At 45.4% G+C, this 23,189-nt stretch overlaps 1 protein-coding gene across 1 annotated transcript in view; it reads right to left on the reverse strand.

The window, feature by feature from the left end:
* Positions 1-23,189, reverse strand: part of CSMD2 (CUB and Sushi multiple domains 2) — a 667,671-nt gene that overhangs the window by 16,941 nt on the left and 627,541 nt on the right. Inside the window, 7 exon segments of the mRNA XM_060018797.1 lie at positions 1,691-1,764; positions 2,093-2,266; positions 4,797-4,970; positions 5,358-5,537; positions 6,741-6,917; positions 11,034-11,216; positions 15,286-15,459. Coding sequence (XP_059874780.1) covers positions 1,691-1,764; positions 2,093-2,266; positions 4,797-4,970; positions 5,358-5,537; positions 6,741-6,917; positions 11,034-11,216; positions 15,286-15,459 — 1,136 coding nt within the window.

A 23,189-nucleotide genomic window follows, 5' to 3' on the forward strand; every position in this document is an offset into this window, starting at 1 on the left:
TCATCATAATAAACTGGACACCTTCAGTGGAGCCCACCACTCAACCTAAGGGTTAGAACATCATTGACATGTTTGTCATCTGCGTGCTCCTTCCCTGCCCTGTTCCTCAGCTCCCCTCGGTGAAAACCAGTCTCTTGAATTTTGTGGGTTTTTTTTTTTCCCCTCCCGGTACGCGGGCCTCTCACTGTTGTGGCCTCTCCCGTTGCGGAGCAACAGGCTCCGGACGCGCAGGCTCAGCGGCCATGGCTCAGGGGCCCAGCTGCTCCGAGGCACGTGGGATCTTCCCAGACTGGGGCACGAACCCATGTCCCCCGCATCGGCAGGCAGACTCTCAACCACTGCGCCACCAGGGAAGCCCAAATTTTGTGTTTTTCATTTCCTTGCTTGGCTAAAAAATAATTCTATCACATATGCCTACATATATCTCTAAACAATATAAAATTTTCTTGGTTTTAATCTTTCTAGAAATAGTATCCTACCACTTTTGACGTTCAACACTATGTTTCTAACAGTCATCCGGAGCTATAGTTCCTTAATTGTCACTGCTGTGTGATGAACCATCCTGAGACTACACCAGGATTTTTCTCCTTTCTTGGTAACATGGACGAGAGCGTCTCTGGGGTTGCTTACTCTGGGTCATAGGATGTGTGGATATTTAACTTCACGAGGCAGTGGCAGCCTAGCTCTTTGGCTTCACGTCCTTCTCCTCTCTCTTTATGTTCCCGACCCGCTGGCTGGCCAGCTTTCCAGTCCTGCAACCTGCCAAGTTCCCTGCCTGAGCGCTCCTCTGCCCTGGCCGTTGCCTCTGCTGGGAACGCCCACCCAGCTCTGCACAGGGCTGGCCCTTCCCACCATGGGCGCCACAGTCCAAGTTTAGGAGGCCTCTTCCCTCACTCCGCTAAACAGCAACCCCCCCACCCGTCACACCCTTTTATATTATGCCGTGTGTAGTGCCTATCGCTCCCAGAAGTGATCTTGTTTATTTATTGTCACCAGCCAGGGAACTCCCATAGAGCAGGCACTCGGCCTGTCTTGTTCCCACTGTATTCCTAGCGCCTAGAATAGTTCACGGCAGTAAATATTTGATAAATCCCATTGCTAGGTAAGATCCCAACCCGCCATTTCCGGCTTAGTCCCTGATATCCCCCGAGCACACTGGCGGCTTCAGTTCATTGTCCTGCCTTGAACACACCCATACTCTCCCGCTTCCTTCTGCTCAGAGGGTCCCATCCAGGCTGTCCATATCCTTTCCTTTTGAAGCGCATTCTGAGATGTGTCCCTGGAGCCTGTATCCTGCTGGGACGGGCCTACTGGGCAGGAGACTGTCTCCCGTGTGGCACTCGCTGGCTCCCGCCACCCTGTCTGAGCCCCGTAGGGTATGGGTGCCCTGGGGACAGAAGGTCCATCTGTCTCTCTCATTTCTGTCCCTGCCCCAGTCACAAGGGGCTGCCGGGAAGTGCCTGTGGAGCTACACGCGAGTCTGTTCTTCCACATCAGCTTCTCGGGTTGGTGTAAACGCCTGCCTGTTTCTGAGGGGGCATCCTGTGCAGCCTGGCTTGAAGAAGCAGGCTGCTTTCTCTCTCCAGCTTCCAAGGTCTCATGCCCCCTAGTGCTGTCCTGAGTCCTCTGAGACTGATGACAGTGACAAGGACAGAAGGCAGAAAGGCCTGATCTCGGTTGACCTCGTTACCTGGTAGCCCTGGGAATTGTTCTGTATCCCAAACTGTGGCACGCCAGGGTCCGCACACGTGGTCAGCGTGGGGTCTGGATGGCAAAACAAGGAAACAGACCATGGTCAGGGAAGCCTTCATCGCCCCTGCTCACTCTGAGAAACAGATGCGGGATCGAGGATGGAGTCACACCGTGACCTCCCTGCCCTTGGGAATCTCCCCCCGAGTCATGCCCCGGCTGACAATGATTTCTGGCAGCACATGAGCTGTGGCCACTTCACCTCCTGTTCTAAGTAGCTTAGGGGAGCGCTCGCCCCTTTTTGCAGATGAGATCGATGAAGACAGGGAAGAAAATTCATCATCTCGGGCTCCAAAGAAGGATGCCCACCAGCTGGGACACTCTGCTCCCGGTCACCTCTCACCTATGCAGCTGGGCTGGGTGCCACTCCATGTCCCATCTGACTGGCAGAACCTCCGTGGAGAGCCCACCAGCACCAGAGGGGGCTGGCAGGAGAAGAAGACAGAAGACCTGTAGGAGAAGCCTCGGTCCTCTCTCCTGCCACGGGCCGGGACGCCAGGATCTCCGCAGAACACAGCTGGGAAGACGAGGGAGAAGGGCAGGTCCAAGTTGCTTTCTATAACTCAGTCTGCTCGCCCCCCTTAACCCCCACCCAGCCTTTGGTCCCTGTACTGCTTTCCTCTTGGTTCCACTTGAACTCTGGCTGTGGGGCAGCCCTGGGTCAATGATTACACCTGCCTCAGCGCTGCTGTGTGTTTCCTCTCCTTTCCACATTCAAATGCTTATTAATAACCATATCCATGTAATAGAGTAACATTACAGGAAGCCTAGAACATGGAGAAAAAATAAACTATCATCGTACTACCCAAAATATTTTGTTCATTTTTGTGCTCATTCCCTTCTAGCGTTTGTTCAGTTGCATGGAAACTTGTGCATGGCTGCAAACCTGATGTCCAGGTGCTGTCACCCTTGCTTTGTTCACTTGACGTTCTGTACACATTTCCCATGTTTATGACATCAATATCACTTATTGGCTATGTAAATTTGCAATGAGATGGTGTAACATGATTATCCTAACCCTCACGTTAGGCATTTTCTATTATTATAAAGTTACTTATGGCTTTTCTTTAACTTGTATTATTTTCTTAGGGGAATTTTCTAGGAGTGAACTTCCCATCCTTAAGGGTTTGAGTGTGTTCGCAGCTCTTGATGCGTATTGCCAAATGTCTTTCCGTGGACTGTGTATTTACCCTGCAGTGAGCAGTATCTGAGTGTGCCCATTTCATTCGGATCAGCAGAGAGTATCTTTAAAAACTGACTGTGGAAGGCCAAGTTCCCCAAGACATCACTTCAAGCGTGAGGAACCTTCTTTATGCTATGGTGTGTGTGTATGTCTTTACATAGAGTCATGAGGTTCACAGTCAGATGCGAGATCAGATGGAAGCCTGGCCCTGGAAGCTGCGGAGTCTGAATGGAGCAATCAGAAGTCAGTTAAAGGCTGAGCCAATTGGAAGTCACCACACCCAGGAAGAGGCAACTCAAAGAATAAGAAATACGGGTGGATGACACAGAACAGCTCAGTTTGGCTAAGAAGCAATATGATGCCAATTAAAACAATGAGATATCTTTTAAAACTCCTCAGGCTGGTAAATATTAAGAATATTGGCAAAAATCAACTGGTAGTGAGGGTGTGAGTCAAGAAATCTTCTCATCAACTGCTGGTGGGAGCGTAAACTGGGACACCGTTTCTAGAAGACAGTTTGGCAACATGCGTCAAAATGTATAGCGTGCACACCAGTTGGCCCAGAATCATCACTCCTAGGACTTCAACACAGGCATAAAGAAATGCTACGATCGAGGCTATATATTGCAGAACCGCTTCTAACATGATTAAGTTGGAGAAACCCAACTTCATCACCAGTAGAAAATTAAACCAGTTATGGCATATATAACAAGGGAATTCTTTAAAGCCATTAAAAATGATGATGTATAGATTAGTATGTATTGATAGAGCAAGGGGCTGATGGCCTGTGAATGAATACAAGTTGTGAAGAGCACGATTCAATACCGTTTATAGAAAATTGCGTACATACTGCTATACATGCAAACATGCATAGTGATTGTGTGGAAGTATGACAAGCCTAACTATGGCTATCTTTGGGAAGTGAGGGTTCATTCTTTTTTGTATTTTTGGATATAGTACAGTTTTGGGTTTTTTTTTTTAACAATAACCATAATTCATTGTTAGAAAGCAATTCAGCTATTTCTCAAGACAAAAAGCAAGGTTTCTGAGTCCAGACCCAACCTGGAGCCTTGCTCTCTTCCTAATATTTCCCTGGAGGAATACGAAGGTCTAAGGGGTTAACCACATACCACATGCTGCCTTTCCTGTGTCCACTTTCACTGGCCCTTGTCTCTGCTGAAATTTCCCAAACTGAAGTAAATTTTCAGAGGTCCCCAAACAGTGTCATGTGTAGTTGATAGTTTTCTGCAGCATTAGATAAATGCCAAGTAGAAAGAAAAAATAGGTCCTACTGTTTGTCCAAGTTCCAGAGCCAGATTATGGGGTAAGGCAAGAAAAAGTGACCTGGAACCTGCTTCTCTGGGGGACTCGGTAAGAAATGAGCCCTGGCGTGGACTTGAGGCTCTTTGAGACACAATCGGGCCAGGTAGGTCAGAAATAACTCTCTCACCAGAAAATCACAAGGGCCCCAGCATCTCTTCTGTGCAGGGTATTTTCCTTGAAGACAGGCATGTTTCTAGCACTGCCCTGCTTTCCTGTCTATCACCCCAGTTTTGGGTTCTAGCTCATCCAGTTAACAACCTTTCAGGTTAAGAAACACCTCCCTTATCTCTGGCTTAATTTCCTTCCACTGTGACTCCACACGGTGAGAGGAGCCAGGGCTCAATTAAGATAGTCTCATATTCTTCCTTTAAAATCCCTTCCTTCTTTAATAGTGTCTTTGACAAAGCTCCTCCCTGATTTGGGGCCGGGAACCTCCATTCTAGGCCTCCTAGCAGCAGAGCTCTGGAAGCAGAGCAGCAGAGGAGGCAAGAGGATGGAGCCAGCAGATGGGATGCCTCGGAGGCCCCCGTGAGCGACTTACGGAAACACTGAGGCAGCTCTCCAGTCCAGGACCCGTTTCCCTCGCAGGTGAGCACCGCAGGCAGAGAGAGCTGGTACCCCTCCAGGCAGGCATACGTCACGCTTGAGCCCCACATGAAGTCGGACCCCACCACTTTCCCGTTGGGGATGAGCTGAGGCGGTTTGCACATGATAGCTGGGGGAGACCAAAGCAGGCTGAGTGCTGGGGCTGCCCCGGGGGAAACGAGGCCCTGGTGGCCGCCGGCACTGACATCACTGGCTCCCTGTGCCTGCCGGGAGTCTGGGCTAAGCGGCAGGAAGCAGGAACGCCCCCTCTTCCTTTGGGAGCTTGTTCTTTTTGCACCTTAGGACAACCCACTCCTCTCTGCACGGCCCTGCCCTCAATGTTCAAGGCCCAGGACCTTCCCGCTCCCTCCCTGCAGATGTTCAGGGACCACTCCTCACCGTGCACACCCGCCGATAAGATGTTAGGGCTCTGCCTCATCACACCCTCCCTTCTAGATGTTCAAGACTTTTGTACCTTCTCTGCCCCTGTGTCCGCATCCGAAGCCCCCAGACACACCTTTGCAGACCGGCTTGGTGCCGTTCCACGTCCGGTCCTTGGTGCAGCTCAGCACGGACACCCTATGTGACTCCATCATGTAGCCAGGGATGCACTGGTAGGTCACAGTTTTGTTGTACCTGAAGTCACTGCCCAGCCGGAGGCCATTGGCTGGAATCCCAGGGTCGCCACAGTTTATGACTAGGATGAGGAGATAGAGCATTGTTCACTCTGAGCACAGGCCCCCCCTCCCCAGCACCCCAACGCCATCCCTATCACTCCCTGCACGTGTCTGGGAAGGAAAACTGTCAGGGTAGGGGTGTCCTGTCCCCTCCCCGGTTCCTAGTCGGGCACCATCCATTCTAAGTCCCCGCAGCCAAGTCTGCTTGCAAAGGCTGTCCTACACCCCCCATCCTTGCCCGCACCATCCTTACGCACCCCAGCAACCTGGGCTGGGAAACCCATCTTTTTCATTTAAAGCCCACACCTCTAAGAGGAAGTATCCAGACGGCTCACTTCATAAATGAGGCTGGGGTCCGAGGAGAGGGACGTTTCCAGGCTGAAGAGCTTAAGATGTGCGGACGGACCACATAAGACAATTTGTCGCCGGAAAGGGCATCTTACTGCCTGCTCTTCTGCCCAGGAGACCTCTGTGGGTCCAGTGGCCTAGGAGCAGGGTCTTGTGACCGATGCAGTGGTCATACCGATGTTATGGTATCAAGTGAGGGTGGGGTTTGGTGAGCTCTGGCCTCAGAACAAAAGTGAACTTGACAGGGGATTTCAAATGGAGCCTGAAATCACAGCTAGGATTTTGAAAGGGAGAATGTTGTCAGATTCCCTTATCTTATCACTTCCTTCCATCTGGGCCCCACAGTGATTTGCTTTTCAAGGAGAAGGGTCTGGAGCTGCCCTTAAGAGAAGCAAGAAAGGGGAGCCAGGCTGGGGTGGGGATGGGTCCAAGGGAGAGAAGGAACTAACAAAGAAGGTAGATGGCAGCAGCTTTAAGGTGGAAAGAGAATCAGGCTGAACACTGGGGGTTTGCCCTAAAAGAGAAAAAGAAAGCCGAAGGAACTGGCTAGAGTCTGAGAGATAGCAAATAATTATATATTCTCAACCTCTCTGAGCTTCAGTTGTCTCATACATGAAGTAGAGCTAACAGTACCTACTTCATGGGGTTGTGGTGAGAATCAGAAGATGTGATGCATGTGAAACAAAGCACTTAGCTCAGTGGCTGTCGCATACCATGTGCCCAGTAAGTGGAGGCTATTTGTATGATTCTCATTCAGGGTCAAGTCCCACCATGTCAGCCAGCCTTCCCAGTCTCCTCCAGACAGCCTTCTTCTTTGGCACGGAGAAGCCCGATTGCCTCGGCCACCATTTGCCATGGAGCCCAGAGGTTCTCACCTATGCACTCCGGGTCGCTGCCTGTCCAGGTGCCATTGACCGAGCAGTGCCGGCTGAGCAGGCCTGTGGCGTAGTAGCCTTCCCGACACTCATAGACGATGGAGCTGGAGAAAACCAGGCCATCGCTGAACATGACTCGGGCATTGCTTGGAGTCCCGGGGTTCCCACAAGAGATCACTAGGAAGCCGAAAGGACACATTATTCATCAGAACAAGAGCAGGCATCCTCTGGGGGGCTGGGCCCTGCCCAGACTGGAGACCTCGTGCTATGTAAGGACCCTGTGGATTGAAATGCCTCTTGGGATGCTTTCATGTCGGATCATCTCCCCCTTAGAAGGGGAGGAGAGACCTGTAGGGACTTTTTTATGATTTCTAAAAATGAAAGACTATATCTGTTTTATTATCACACCTGAAATTTTAAACAATTCCTTAATATCACCAAATGTCCAATCAGTGCTTAGCGTTTCTGTCTCTTTTTCACAGTTGATTTGTTTGAATCACGATCCAAATACAGTCCACACGTGACATTTGGATGGCATGTCTCTAAGACTCTGAATCCAGAGATTACTGGATTACCCTCTCCTACAACTTATCTGTTACACAAATCAGGGCCTTTATCCGGTAGAATCTCCCACTTTCTGGATTTTACTAACTGCACCAACGAGGCATTGTTCAGCATATTCCTCTGTCCCCTGTACTTACTGTAGTCAAGTTCTACTCTTTGGCAAAGGTACTTTTCAAAGGTTTTGTGTTTTTCTTATCACATCGCATCGGGAGGCACAGAATGTCTGGTTGTTTCCTTGTTAGTGATGTTGAGGCTGATCAGTGGGTCGGCTCTGCCTGCCTCATCTGGCATTATAAAATTCCTGTTAGTTGTCACTTAATGGTTTTACCAGAAATTAAATATTGTTGACCAGATTGGTTATTTCATTAGGAGATAGAAATGGTGACATTCTAATTCTATAATTCTTTCTGCTTTAGCTAGTGTTTAAGAACTTGTCCATCATCAAATATTTGCTTACCCAGAAACAGAGTTCATGTAGGACGGCTGGATTAATGCTTGATTTCTTTTTTTTTAAGTGAGAACAATGAGTTGGTTCCCTAGCAAGCTCCAAAGGACAATATTTGAATTCACAGATTCGAATTTATTTGCTGTGTTTCCATCTGTTGCCTCTTTTATTCTTATTGACGCTCAAATTATCCCATCTTTGACTAGTGGGAACCCCTTCAAGTTGGCTCCTGAGTTGCTTTGACATGACCCACTTGTGTTTGGTACATTCCTTGTTGTAATGACAAGATCTTCTATGTTCACCTTGCATATATCCTGCCCCAGTCCTGGAATCAGCCATTTCTCTAAAGAGCTCTGGTTCCTTTGAATGGGCAATGGATTTAAAAACTACAATCTGGGCATTAAGGGTACTCATCGCTACTGAGCTGGTCATTGATTCTAGACTTTTAGGTTGGGAAAATAACTTTTCAAATTGAAAATACATTATGACTTTATGCTGATATTACCAAGCCAAGTTTAGAATTGAGTTTTTCCTTAAAATTTTGATTTTTCTATGATATCCCTTTTATGTTGAAAATCTTGGTTCTTTTTTTTTTTTTGAAATTTTTTTTATTTTTTGCGGTATGCGGGCCTCTCACTGCTGTGGCCTCTCCCGTTGCGGAGCACAGTCTCCGGACGCGCAGACTCAGCGGCCATGGCTCATGGGCCCAGCCGCTCCGCGGCACGTGGGATCCTCCCAGACCGGGGCACGAACCCGTGTCCCCTGCATCGGCAGGCGGACTCTCAACCACTGCGCCACCGGGGAAGCCCCAAAATCTTGGTTCTTAATGACAATAAATATTTTTAACTTGTTTTATCCATATATATTATGGTATTATATACATAATAGTTTCAGAATAGTAATACCAGTTTTATTACTAGCAATATGATTGCAAAAAACAGTTTAAGATTTCATTGTAGTTCTTTGTCCTCAGGATATATGTACCATAGTCAGATTTCATTTTTTCAAGTCAGTTGAAATAATTCTCTGGGTTATTAAATCACCAACTTGATACATAGTTAAGTTCATTTGTTTCCATTTTGATTTGATATTCGGAGAGTACTTGTTTCTAATCTTTCATTTAATTTTATTTTGTAAGTGTGTACAACATTTACATAGTCCCAGAGTCAGATCTACAAAATGATTCCTGTGTAATTAGCACAACAGATAGACCCTATCATCCATCCACTCAACAAGTATTTGTGCTGCCTAGGTGCTGGATATGCAGTGGTGACCAAGCCATGTCCCCGGCCCTTGAGGAGCCCAGTTTATCTTAAGAACCTACCTATAAACAGATGGGTTAAAATATGATGTAATAAGTGCTACACTTGAAGGAAAAAAAGCACTAAAAGGAGAGCAGTTTATTGGGGCTGGAGATAAGAATCTGAGTAGAGCCTTAAAAGATAAGTGGGCGCTTGCCAAGGGAAGTCACAAAGAGCTGTGTACATGTTACACATACACTCACTCAACAAATATTTGCTTCCAGGTCCAAACTCTCAGCTGCCCACTTTCTGTTCCCTGAACACTCCTGACATTGATGGCTGACTCCATCCTGGGACCTGAGTGGCAAGAAAGGGAACCTGGGTCACAGTGGATATTTGAGAATATACTAAATTCTCCCCCTGCCAAAACGCTCTCTCAGTACCACAAAACCTCTCTTACTATGCCTAGGAAATCCTATAAACACTAACTTTGCACCCCCACAAAGGCAGGACTTTGGACAGACAAGTGGGCGAAGGCACTGACTCCATTTCTATCATTGGTGTCCCCTGATCACGGGCCAGAGCACCTCCCCTTGCTCTTCAGGACTATGCCACCATCTCAATTTCATGCAGCCCATTCTCTAACCACTGCCGTTTTTATTTTATTTTATTATTATTATTTTTTTTTGTGGTATGCGGGCCTCTCACTGTTGTGGCCTCTCCCGTTGCGGAGCACAGGCTCTGGACGCGCAGGTTCAGCGGACATGGCTCACGGGCCCAGCCGTTCCGTGGCATGTGGGATCTTCCCGGACCGGGGCATGAACCCGTGTCCCCTGCATTGGCAGGCGGACTCTCAACCACTGCACCACAAGGGAAGCCCATGCCTCTTATTTCTTTAGCTCGTTCCCTCTGGAATTTGTTCTCTGGTGATTGGGACCTATAATCCACTGATCCTACCACCTTTTCACAGCCTCTTACTCCACTCATAAACCCATCTCCTCCTTACCCAGCTTAGATGCTAAGATTTATCATAATCACTGCTTTGTGTATACCCTCATCTTCCTTGCCACTTTCTTTCAATGTCTTAGTTGCCTAATAAAACCCCAACCCTACACCTAAAGCTTCACCTACCCTGTGCCTGAAACTATGTAGCTAAATGTGTTTGAACAAAAACCCAGACCAATGCTGACTACTGTCACTTTATGTTAATGGCTCTTACCTTAATGAGCCCTCGGTGCTGCCTGGCAAGTATACATTTCCCTATTCCATTCCCACTCCTCCCTTGCTAGATGATGATTTCATATTGCGTCCTTCCTCTTCCAACACCTCAGTCAATCTTACTGTTAAACTGCTTCCTAACTAGGAGAGTGCTATGCAAGTTGTATTTTAGAGAGGGGGTGAGAGAGAGGGAGAGACAGAGAGAGAGAGAGAGAGGGAGAGAGGGAGGGAGAAATTTGGGGAGCAGGTACAAAACATTGGACGTTAGGGAGAGAGGTTTTAAAAAAGAGTTTTGTTTTTTTTTCCAGAAATTTAGGAGTGCGTGGAGAAATATATTTTCCCTACTGGGCCTACCTCAGGAACCATCATTAAGAGCTTATATTACTTTTAAAGGATTTTTAAAAGCTGGATCTGTATTTCTTTTGGCACTTCGGATGCTATTTAAACACAGTGTTTTCCCTTAAACTGTAAGCTCCAAGAGGGCAAGGTGGGTCTGTCTCCATCACCATTGTGTCTCTAGCCTATACTACAGTATTTGGCACACAGCTGTTGAATGAAACTGTATGGAAATAAATACACAAATGTGCTTAACTTAGTTTATCCTGGTGTCTTCCCTTCTTAGGTAAGTGGGGAATATGTTTGCCTTTGGATTACTAATGAGATGAACATGAACTCTCTGTTGATGCCCACTATTCACCAGGCCAAGGGTTCAAATGGGGCCCTGCATTTTATCTGTGTATGTGAGGGCAGGTGCTAGGGCGTAGGAAAACGGGGGAAGATCCTGGGGCCAGCAGAGGGGAGAAGCAGAATGGTCACATACATTACCTCCACACTCAGGCTGCGTGCCGCTCCACGAGCCGTTGGCTTGACAAGTTCGCTCCGACGATCCCCGGAGCATGTGGCCAGCTTCACAGCTGAAGCGCATCAGGCTGCCCGGGGCAAAGCTATCTCCCAAACGGATGCCATGGGCTGGGATGCCAGGGTCACCACAGATGCCCATGCTGGTTCCTATGGACCAGAACCAAAAAACCCGTTGTTTTTAGCATGGCAGGAAAGGCAGTGGAGGACTTGGAGAGAGAAAGATGCTGGGCTGATGCTAAGGAAGGGCAGTGGGCCCTAAGAACGAGTGCGGTGAAACTGACCATGTGCCTAGCCTGAGTCACCAGGACAGGCTCCTGCCTTAGCGCTCAGTGATCAAAGGACACAGAGGGCTGAGGTCATGTGTGGGTCCCTGGGGACCATGAGGCAAGGGAAGAAAGAAGGCAGAGGGAAAGCTTTGTGGAGGAAGTCATGCCTTTTTGTTCTTTGGCTTGTGCCAGCGTGGGATGCCCGTGGTCCAAGCTGGCCTTCTCCCTTTCACCTCTTCTCCACCATCTGTTGATCTGGTACCCTCTCCATTACCAGTTCCACTGTCTTAGCTCAGATGTGCAACGTCTCTCTCCTGAACTACATTGCCGGAGCCTCCTAACTAATGTCCCTTCCTCTCAAACTCTCCCTCTAGTCTATCTTCACTTTATCCTTAAATCTTAGCAATGAACAACCACAACCACAATCTGATTTTGGTTCTTTCCTGCTGAATTAGCTCCACTGGCTTCCCACTGCTGAGAGAAAAAAGTTCCAACTTTTTAGCAGAGTTTCTGCTCAACAGCCCAGCTTGAACCTTGATCCTGGGCCTTTAATTGAGGATTTTCTATTCACAAATTGCGCAATACAGGTGAGCTCTAGATTACATATCTTAGATCCCTCATTTCATCCTTTCTTTGCCCCATGCCTCCTGCCATATTTCTGCATTTATCTGGCTTATTGTGCAAACCCAACCCAGGAGAGTTTTAAGGACCCAAGAGGTGGGGGAAAGTGGAGAACAGGAGATAAAGCTACAAGACCTAGTGCCTGTGCGAACCAGCACATCTCAGAATACGGAGATGCACGGGAGACACCACTGGATCAGCCTAGGCCATGGTAAGCTTGAGGAAGGAGGAAGAAAATGAAGGAATAAATGGCAACTCCATGAGAAAATAAAGTTTCCCATTGATGTGGAATGCACCTCCTCGTGGATCCACGTGTGTAGGCATCGATAGTACCATCTTGACCACAGGTGGCTTAAGCCATGTGTACCCCACCATCCACTGCTGATGTATCTTCCTCTCAGTTTGGGGACTATTTCCTTTTCCAGTCTAGTCTCAGAATATGAGAACACTATACAACCCCATGTTCCCCATTCTGCTCCTTACCATGGGAGGGGGATTCATTCAGCCTTCAACTCCAACACTTGAAAAAACAAAGCCTATAACGTTTGGCCAGGTTTTCTTATCTTTTGACGTTTTCCAGGTTGTAGCTCATGCAACAGGCAGGACAGGGTCCCCTTGAAGGCAGCCCAGATGGTGAGTCGCTCGCTCTCCCTCACTGGCTAGCTGGCCTCAGCACTATTACACAACAGGCCTGAGGGTGGACTCCCGGGTCCTGGGCATTATCGGACAGAACAGTCCCCACTGCTGTGTTTGGCCTCTGTTTCAACGATATAAGGAAGTCTGGGACAGAACACTGTACCATGGGGGCATACTGTTGACTCTTTACTGAAGAGGTACATCAGCAAGATGATGACACTGCAGAGGTAGGCAATGAACTTCCTGAAGCGTGTCTCAAATGCCAGAAATCTCTGCAATGTCCTTTATGGCCCAGGGACTTACGACTCCTGTTATGCACCATCTGGGTGCACTGACTGTACAGAATGAGGTTTGAACATCTGACCCTGGAACTCCTGAATGTGTATCTTTTAAGGCTGACGGGAGATGACGTTGCAAAAGATGATATCTGTATCACTGGTGGAATTATATCCCACTCACTAGTACAGATCTAGCGTTACTTCCTAATCACCTATTTTTTTCCACCTTCACTTCCTTATCTAAGGTATTTAAGATTCATTCATTCCTCAGCCTTAGTATTTATGGAATCCCTTCTACTCCTGTCCTCAGAGGTCTCCAGAAAGCTCTGCCCATGATACTGTTCTCCTAAGTGTCTGTCATCCTTGAAGAAGACACGGGAGAAGTAAGATTGCAAACTATTCTTCAGAATATTCAGGATTGGGGATCAAACAGCTTAACGCAACATATCCCCTAATGAGTGAGGTCCATGTCTTCTGAAGGTTCTTTTCTGCTTCTTACTTTTTCATGTTCCCAAGGTGTCAGCATGTTTCTAGTCTCCCCTTGACCCTTGATGTGGCCAAGGAAGAGTCCTTGCTTCCACACGCAGAACCAAGACTTAGGTAGTCACAAAATTATGAAATCTCAGGGTTGAAAAGGTTTTAGAGGTTTTCTAGCTTCGTTACCTATAAGAATTGTTTCTGGAATATTTCCAGTATGTCATTTCACAGGCTTCACAAAAACAACTTCAGAGAAGGAAAATCACAGTTTGGGAGAAAAGATTTTGATTCTGTGCTTCTGGGCCAGGAGACACACTGTGTGGTTGGGTTACATATGCTAATGGGTAGGAGACGCCGAAGCCTTTCTTTCTGATTTCTTCCTCCCCTACCTTGCACTTCCTTTTCCCATGGAGAACAAAGATCCCCAAATACATAAAACAGACCTTAAGAACACCATTAGTCCCATGTCCTAGAGAAACGTCTAGAGGGAGGACTTTATGCAAAAGGGACTGGTCACCAAAGAGACGGGGGCAAATGCATGCTTGGATGGGCATCTGGATGCGAAACGCATGCCTTTCTTCTGTGGAATACTTCTTCCTCCTGGAACTTGCTCTGTGGACAACTCTGGAGGCCTCGATATACATGATCCTTGTCGTCCCCATGCCAGCCTCCCCAAGACACTTCCAATACAAGTCCAAACAGACAGGAGTCTGGGGCCCAGCTAATAAGCTAAAGGAGTCCCAGTGGCTCATACCTAGTCCTGCCGGTTCATGAACTGGGTGATTAATGAGATTAATGAGGGTGAGAGGCCAAAGTCTGGGGTGTTAACAGAGTGATGTGTCTGGGATTGTCCTGGGCAGCCCACCACCCTTTGAAGCAGTGGCCAGTGCTTCGGGAATTTCCTTCTTAGGAGCCCTAACTAATATCTGGTGGGTATTCCGGCCGTGCCCTACATTTTGGAAGACAGGCTCATCTGGGAACTTCTAACTGCAAGAGCAGCTGCACATCTTGTGGGTGAAGTCCCACTTTGAGGAGAAGGCTTCTTTCTATATTAGGAGGAGGTCAGGATCCTTACCTCTAGAGGGCATCTGGCATGGGAAGGCATAGGGGTTAATTTCAGTGCCATGGTAGGTCCCCTGAGGAACGGCAAGCTACATGAACAGCTGCCCGCAACATCCCATGTGGCATCCCTTCTTGGGGCCAGGCAGGCTCACCCCAAAGAAAAGAAAGCTGTGGGGTGCTAACTTTTTTCCTTAGTGGTTTCTTCATTGGTGGGACAATTCAATTTCAAATATTTTGTTCTTTTATGACATTACAGATGAATATCTGGAAATATGGACGCTTCCCTACATGTGCTGTGTTGATAACATCTCTCCGCGTCCCCATAGAGATTAAGAGGAAAACAAACTCATTCATAGGAAACGTCTAGGGGCTGGTGTGTTAGTGCTAAAGGGAAGAACTGTATTCACTGGGCAGTCAGGACACAGGACAAACGGGAGAGGTGGTGATACAGAAAGGGAAGCAGGCTGGGGCCCAGCAGTCCATAACAGGGAAGAAGAGAACACAGGAGGGGGTTTGGACCTGGGCCGAACAACAGGAAGGCTAGGACTATTCCTGGGACCTCATGGTAATAAGGTCTGGACAGGACTCTGGCCATAGGGTGACCTCACAAACTGCGTCTTCACTAGTTTTGCAATCTCTTGGCTGTATGGGCTTGGCCAGCGCTGACTGAGGGCATGAAGCTGGGCTCAGACCACCAAGGGCTGAAGTCCAGTTGGGATCTCTGATAGCCGTGCTCTCTGCCTGGGAGGGATGTGATGAGGGCTCTAAAGGTCTGCTTCCCTCCCGTCCACCTGTCACACTCACACCCTCGGGAGCTCGCTCGCCTCCCAGCCAGGTGTTCCTTTGGACCCCCTTCTCGCACACCAGAGCCCATACCTGAGCAGTGGGGGAGGGAGCCAGTCCAGTGTCCATCCAGCCCACACATTCGGGTGGCATTTCCCACTAGAGTCCGCTTGCTGGTGCAGCTGTAACGCACAACCGCCCCTGCGGTATAGTTGTCCCCGGACATCTGGGAATGGGGCGGGGAGCCCGGATGGCCACAGGACACCACTGTGGGGAAGAGCAAACATCTCTCAGCAACTCTGCACCAGGATGGATCATCACAGGACACGTGCTAGGCTTTTCATGGCGACAGGCGGAGAAGAAGAGAAGCTGGGGTATCTACTGAAGCGAACTTCCTGCTGGCACAGCCACTCAGCACCAGCAGACAATGCCTACCCACCTCGCTGTCCAGTTTCCGTATCTGTGAACTGCAGAGCGATATCTGTTGTTTTAAGAGCTGAATGAGATAATACATGTGAAACTGCTCAGCACACAGTAGGGACACAGTAATATCCGTTTCTTCTCTTTCTTGCCTCTTGTGCTCACCTCTCCCTATTTCCTCACTGCCATACGACATACCAAGAGGTCTCTGGCAGAAAGGCGGTACATATAGTGTACCTATAACTACATATAAGTCAGACAGAGAAAGAAAAATGTCATATGATACCACTTATATGTGGAATCTTAAAAAATGGTACAAATGAACCTATTTACAAAACAGAAATTGAGTCACAGATGTAGAAAACAAACTTATGGTTACCAAGGGGGAAAGGAGGGGATAAACAGGGAGACTGGGACTGATATATACACACTACTGTATACAAAATCGATGACTAATAAGAACCTACTGTACAGCACAGGGAACTCTATTCGGTGCTCTGTAATGACCTACGTGGGGTGGAGTCTAGAAGACAGTGGATATATGTATATATATAACTGATTCACTTTGCTGTACACCTGAAACTAACACAACATCGTAAATCAACTATAATAAAAAATTAATTAAAAAAAGGACAAAGGGGTGATCTGTCACCCTGAGACTGTCGGCATTGGCGACAGGATCCAGAATGAGGGCCAGTTAGAGTCCTCGCCAAAGGCATCGCACAGCTGCCCACATCAGTTGTCTCCAACTTGTCCTCTTCTGTTGCAAGTTCCCTTTCCTGAGACACCAAAGTGTAACTGTGGAAACCAGTGATGGGGTTAGAGTGCAGAGTTGAGACGTACGGGCCACGGCAGGACAGTGCTGTCGACGTCGCTGGGTCTGCCTTGCCGTTGTTCTTGCCACGGTTGATCCCAGGCTCTTTCATTTGCTCAACACATGTGTATTGAGTGCGAGGCAATGTTATACGTGTTTGGGAGAACAAAGTCCATGCTCTCATGGAGGTTATGTTCTAGTGAGGATGAGAGACCATGAATAAGAAAACAGGTAATTCTAGGGGTTGCTATGAAGGAAAATAAAGCTGCATCAGGAAAGGGGTGCTCAGGGTGGGTGAGCAGCTGATTTTGAGTAGGATGGTGATGGTCAGGGAAGATCTCTCTGAGGCAACATTTGAGCAGTGATCTGAGTGATGTGAAAAGGCCAGCCATGTGAGATCTGGGGGAAGAGCATTCTGAGGGAAGGGACATCTAGTGGAAAAGCCCAGAGGCCGGAATGAGCCTGGGGTGTTCGCGAAACATTAAGAAAGCCAGGGTTGCTGGAATAGAACAAACAAGGAAAGAACTGAAGGAGACATGGGTGGAGAGGTTACTGGGAGCCAGATTATGGCATAGAATTTGGACTTTATTACAAGCATGATAGGACCCCACTGGAGTGATGTGATCTGATTTACATTTTAACAAGATCATTCTGGCTACTGTGTGGAGAACATTCTACGGCGGGGCAAGAAAAGAGGGGGCTGATGCAGTAGTTCAAGAAGAGATGCTGGTGATTTGGACAGACTAAACCTTGGGGTCTGGCATGCAACTGGGAAGGATATGTACTCTGGTGGCCAAAGGGCTGTCTGTCTGCGAAGACAGCCACCACAACTCATCCTGGCACAGGCCTACCACTCTTCCCACTCCCAGATGTAGAGTCTCTTATTTCCTCCCTCCTTGAACCTGGGTTGGCCTGGGACTTGCTTTGATCAACAGAATGTCGTTTTAGGAATTCTGAGCTCTGGCTTAAGAGATCCTTTAACTTCCTCTTTTTCTCTAGGAACACAGCCTCCAAATAAAGAAGACCACGTATCATCCTGCTGGAGAGAGTGGCCACGTGGAGAACAGCCAGCCACGAGTCCTCAAACATGTAGGTGGGGTCATTTTGGATCCATTTTGGATCCTCCAGTCCTAACTGAACCACGCTGGGTGCAGATGAGCCAGCCCTGCTGGGACGGTTCATTTAATGTATCAACTTGACTAGGCCACAGGATGCCCAGATAGTTGGTCCAACATTATTCTGTGTGTATCTGTGAGGGTTTCTGAATGAGATTAACATTCGAATTGGTAGACTAGACTGAATAAAGCAGATTGCCCTCCCCAGTGTGGGTGGGCCTCATCCAATCACATGAAGGCCTGAATAGAACAAAAAGGTGGGGTAAGAGAGAATTCTCTCTGCCTGTCTTTGAGCTGGGACATCAATATTCTCCTGCCTTTGGACTCAGACTTGGACTGGAATTTATACCGTTGGCTCTATCTAGTTCTCAGGCCTTCAGACTCAGACTGGAACTCTGCCATCTGCTCTCCTGTGTCACCAGCTTGTGCACTACAGATCTGGGGCCTTTTTGGCCTCCAAAACTGTATGAGCCAATTCCTTATTATCTATCTATCTATCTATATTTGTATCTCTATCTATATCTATAAGGAATTGGCTCATATAATTTTAATATATATTATATATTATATTTAGAGGCAGATATATAGATGGCTTATGGTTTCTATAGGTACAGATATATAGGTAAAATCATATATCTAAATCTATATAGATATAGATCTTATTACATATCTATATATACTATATATTCTATCTATCTATAAAATATATGTAAAAAATATATATATATCCTATTGGTTTTTGATTCTGTTTCTCTGGAGAACCCAGATTAATATATCTGCTAAGCTTCACCTAAATTCCTGACCTTTAGAATTGTGAGAAAACAAAAATAGATGCTATTTTAAGTTTTGAGATGGCTTACTACACAGCAATAGGTAACTAATACAGTGAGTTCCAAGGATTACACTATCTATTCCTCAAGACAACCCTTTGAGGTAGGCACTGTTTTAATCTCCACCTTCCTGATGAAGAAAATGAGGCATGGCGAGGCAGAGTAACTTCCGCAAGGTCACAGGCCTGTTCAGCAGTAGAATTAGTTCTTGAAACCTGGCAGATTGACTCCAGAGGGCACACTCTCAAGCACTGTAACTGACTCCCTTCTGCAGTACTGCTTTAATACTGCTGATGAATTCTCTCATTCTGGAAGGAATGGAGTCCCCAATTATAATTTAAATGATTCTATGAGTGTTTACTAGAAATTTCTGGACTTCCAGAAATTGTCCAATTTTAACTCTGAAATGATTTTTCAAAAAAATTCTTTTTTAATGGAAATGCAACATACATATAGAAAACACAATAACCATAAAAACAGAGCTTAATGAATTGTCACAAAGTGAATACACTACCCAGATCAAGAAAAGCATATCAGCAGTGCCTCAGAAGCCCCTTCACGCCCTCTCTCTATCACTATCTCTCTTCTTCCCTCCTCAAATTAAACTACTATCTTGACTTCATATGGCAAGAACCAGGCAAACCATTAATTAGTTTGCCTGTTCTTGAATTTTATTTAAATGGAACCATATAGTATATATTCTTTTGTGTTGGCTTCTTTCACTCAACTTTATGTCTGTGACATTCGTCTACGCTGTATATAACAGTAGGTCATTATCATTGCTGTATACCAGGGTCAGCAAACATTTTCTTTAATTACTGTCCAGACAGTAATTATTTTAGGTTTTGAGGCTACATACAGTCTGTGTTGCATATTCTTCTGTTTCTTTTTTTTTTGCACAATATTTTAAAAGTATTAAAAATAAAAACTCTTCTAAGCTCAAGGGCCATACAGAAATAGGCCATAGGCTAGATTTAGCCCAGGAGCCAAAGTTTGCTGACTTCTGCTATATAGTTTACCATTTGTGTTAGTTATCTCTTCCTGTGTAACAAATTGCCCCAAAGCTTAGACAACAATAAATGCATTACTGATCATGGTTTCTGCGGGTCAGGAATTTGGGAGTGGCTGGGCAGGTGGCTCTGACTCAGACTCCCTCATAAGTTGCAGCCAGGATGTTGACTGTGGCTGCATTCATCTGAAGGCTTGACTGGCTTCCCCCAGAGTGACTGATCCAAGAAAGCCAGGTGGGGGTGGGATAGCTCTTATAACCTAGCTTTGCAAGTCACATCACTTTACACAGACCAACCCTGGTACAATGTAGGCATATGCTACATAAAGGTATGAATAGGTTGACTGTCACACCACTGTGGGAATATACCACCTTTATCATCCATTTCCTATTGATGGATGTTGGGGTTGTTTCTGGTTTTGGACTCATGAATAATGCTGATAAGAACATTTCTGTTCATGTCTATTAGTGTACATATGTACACATTTATGTTGGTTACCCGCAATGATTTCTGTGACAGCAGCTGGTTGTTTTTTCTGATGTTCTTATTTGGCTTTAAAATGTTTCTCTGGGGAATTTGAGGGTAGTGTTCAATTATGGTAATATCTAATAATCTCTAAAAATGTATATGCAATGCCAGAAATTATTTTTTCATTACTGGCTTGATCTAGCTACTTGGGTGTCTGTAAAATTAACAACTACAGTATACTCTATTGTTTTATTCCCTTCCTGTGGTTTGTTCTTTTAAAGGAGGAAAAAGTCAACAATAATGATGCTTGTGACAAAAGAAAAATTAATGACAATACAATTTGCCTGCTATGGATAAGGAGAAACAAGAAAAGGACTTATGATAACAATAAAGAGAAACAACTTGCATTCATTGCATGTTTGCATAAAAATCTAGAAGGCGAAGAACAAAGACAAGGTGAATAGCTGTTGCTGCATTTCTCAATCTGTCGATATAAAAGATTAATGTTTTTAATGTTCATGCCCATGTCCAAATGGGATCTCTTTGGATCATTCCAGTTTCTGCAGTGGCTCTCTAGCTGCTAACTATGTATTAAGCTTAAATGTGTACATAAAAATCAGCAAGATAGGTATTTAGCACTCCTAATAGTAGCAGATTTTCTTGCATTACACAGGATACACATATAACAGGGGACTGAGAAAGTATAAAATTGTAATTAAGCAAAAAACAATAATATAGGGCTTCCCTGGTGGCGCAGTGGTTGAGAGTCCGCCTGCCGATGCAGGGGACGTGGGATCGTGCCCCGGTCTGGGAAGATCCCACATGCCGCGGAGCAGCTGGGCCCGTGAGCCATGGCCGCTGAGCCTGCGCTCCGAGGCCACAGCAGTGAGAGGCCCGCATACCATAAAAAAAAAAAAAAAAAGAACAATAATATAAATCAGCAATTCATGATTGGGTGCGGACTATGCTGAGTCCGATGGCAAAATGAAAAAGCCCCGCACCCTGGTTCCGAAACCATAAGGATGAGAGTTGGACTAATGGCCAGCCACCTCCAGAGCTTCCACTGTTTCTTAAAGCACTTTAGCAGGGAAGCGGCATATAACATAGATACGGATCATGCATTTTCCTTGGTCCCTGCATGTCCACACTAATTAAAGCAGTTTGCCTTCACCTGGAAGGAACAGCTGATTGACATGGTTGACTAGGGGATAGGTACAGTCATCTTCAATTTGTCACAATCTTATTCACAGGTAATGGGATCTTCTAGGAGTAGAAATGCAGTTAGTCCACTAAAATAATGTCATGATAACCATGAAACATCAGTGAAAATTATTTTACTGGGAGTCACCCGGGACCTAGAGACTTACAGCCAGTGGAAGTTCCTCAGGGCTGGTGTTTTTGAAATAGTCTCACCAAATCTCAGGGAAAACGTCTATGTTTTCCCCCGTCAACAAGTGAATAGGCTAATTGGATTCTGATGCTAGTATATCCCTTTTATGGGAATCTTGCTGAAGTTCATATTTAGAGGAAGTAATAAACATTGCTGTCTTTGAATGGGGTCTGCTTTGGGAAAATCTACTCCAAAAAGAACTGGTCGGTCCTTTGGTTTCTGTGTCTCTAATAAAAACTAATGTGGTGGTGTCAGTGATTACTATAAGCAGAGTTTGGCACCATGTAAAACCCAAAGAGAAAAAGAAGTGACCGCTGGCTTTCTGTAGTAAAAAATACCAGCAATTGTTGAGCATTAGCCACTTTTTTTTTTTTTTTTTGAGAGAGAGAGAGAATGCCTAGCCTGTTTTTAGGCATTGGCTTCTACCAGACTGAGAGCTTGGTTCCTGATTCCCACAGATTAAGATCAGTCAAACAAAAGATCATAATGTAAACATAATGAAACAATGAGAAACAAGTCACCAAGAGTGAGAAGCAGCAGAAATGACAGTAGCAGAACTAGACTTGGAAAGATGCTGATATTGGAAGGGTCAGATATAGAATACATAGTAAGTATATTTAATATGTTAAATATAAAAAAAGAACACGTTTACATAGGAACAATACACTATGGAAATAATTAAGCAAATTTGAAAAACAAATATTGCCTTGATTTCTCAAATGCAAAATAAATAATTGGAAATAGGAACTCAATGAACAGTTAAACCTCAGCTTAACTAAAAAGATAATTATTGAATGGTAAAACATTCAATAATTATCTAGCTAAGAAAAATAAATCTCCATAAATTTTAAAAGACAGAAATCATACAAAGTATGTTCTCCAACCAAAATGCAATGAAACTAGAAACCAATAACAGAAGGAAATTTGGAAAATCCACAAATATATGGAAATTAAACAACACTCTCCTAAATAATCAGTAGGTCAAAGAAGAAATCAGGGGAGTGATTAGAAAATACTTGAGGTGAACAAAAACGAAAACATAGCATACCAAAACTTATGAGATACAGTGAAAGCAGTGCTCAGAGGGAAATTTATAACTGTAATTGCCTACATTAAAAAGAGGAAAGGTCTCAAACCAACAACCTAACCTTCCCCTCTAATAAACTAGGAAAAAGAAGAGCAAAGCAAATGGAAGAAAAGAAATAAAAAAGGTTAGAGCAGAGATAAATGAAATAGAAAAACAATAGAGAAAATAAACAAAATTAAAAGTTGGTCCTTTGAAGAGGTCAGAAAATTGACAAATGTTCTAGTCTGATGAGAGAGAGAGAGAGCCAGAGAGAGAGGGAGGGAGAGAGAGATAGATACGGGGGGAGAGAGAGGATTCAAATTCTAAAATCAGGAATGAAAGTAGAGACATTACTACCAACTGAGTTTACAGAAGTAAAAACTTCTGTAAGTTTTTACTTACAGAACATGAACAGTTGTATACCAATAAATTAGATAACCTAGATGAAATGGAAAAATTACTAGAAACACACAAACTACCAAAAGTGACTCAAGAAGAAATGAAATATCTGAAGAGAATTATAACAAATAAGTAGAAACAATCAATAATCAAAAAATTTTAACAAAGAAAAGCCCAGGACCAGATGAATTCTACCAAAATTTTAAAGAAGAAATAATACCAGTCTTTCTCAAACTATTCCTAAAAATAGAAGAAGAGGGACAATTGCCAACTCATTCTATGAGGCCAGCATTGTCCTGATACCAAAGCAAAAGATATCATAAAGAAAGAAAACTACAGACCAATATTCCTTATGAATGCAGTTGCAAAAATCCTCAACAAAATACTAGCAAACCAAATCCAGTAGCATATTAAAATGAATTTTACCGTGACCAAGAGTGATTTGTTCCAAGAACACAAGAGTTGTTCAACATATGAAAATCAAT

This window comes from Delphinus delphis, chromosome 1 (genome assembly GCF_949987515.2).
Source record: "Delphinus delphis chromosome 1, mDelDel1.2, whole genome shotgun sequence".
Taxonomy (NCBI): Eukaryota; Metazoa; Chordata; class Mammalia; order Artiodactyla; family Delphinidae; genus Delphinus; species Delphinus delphis.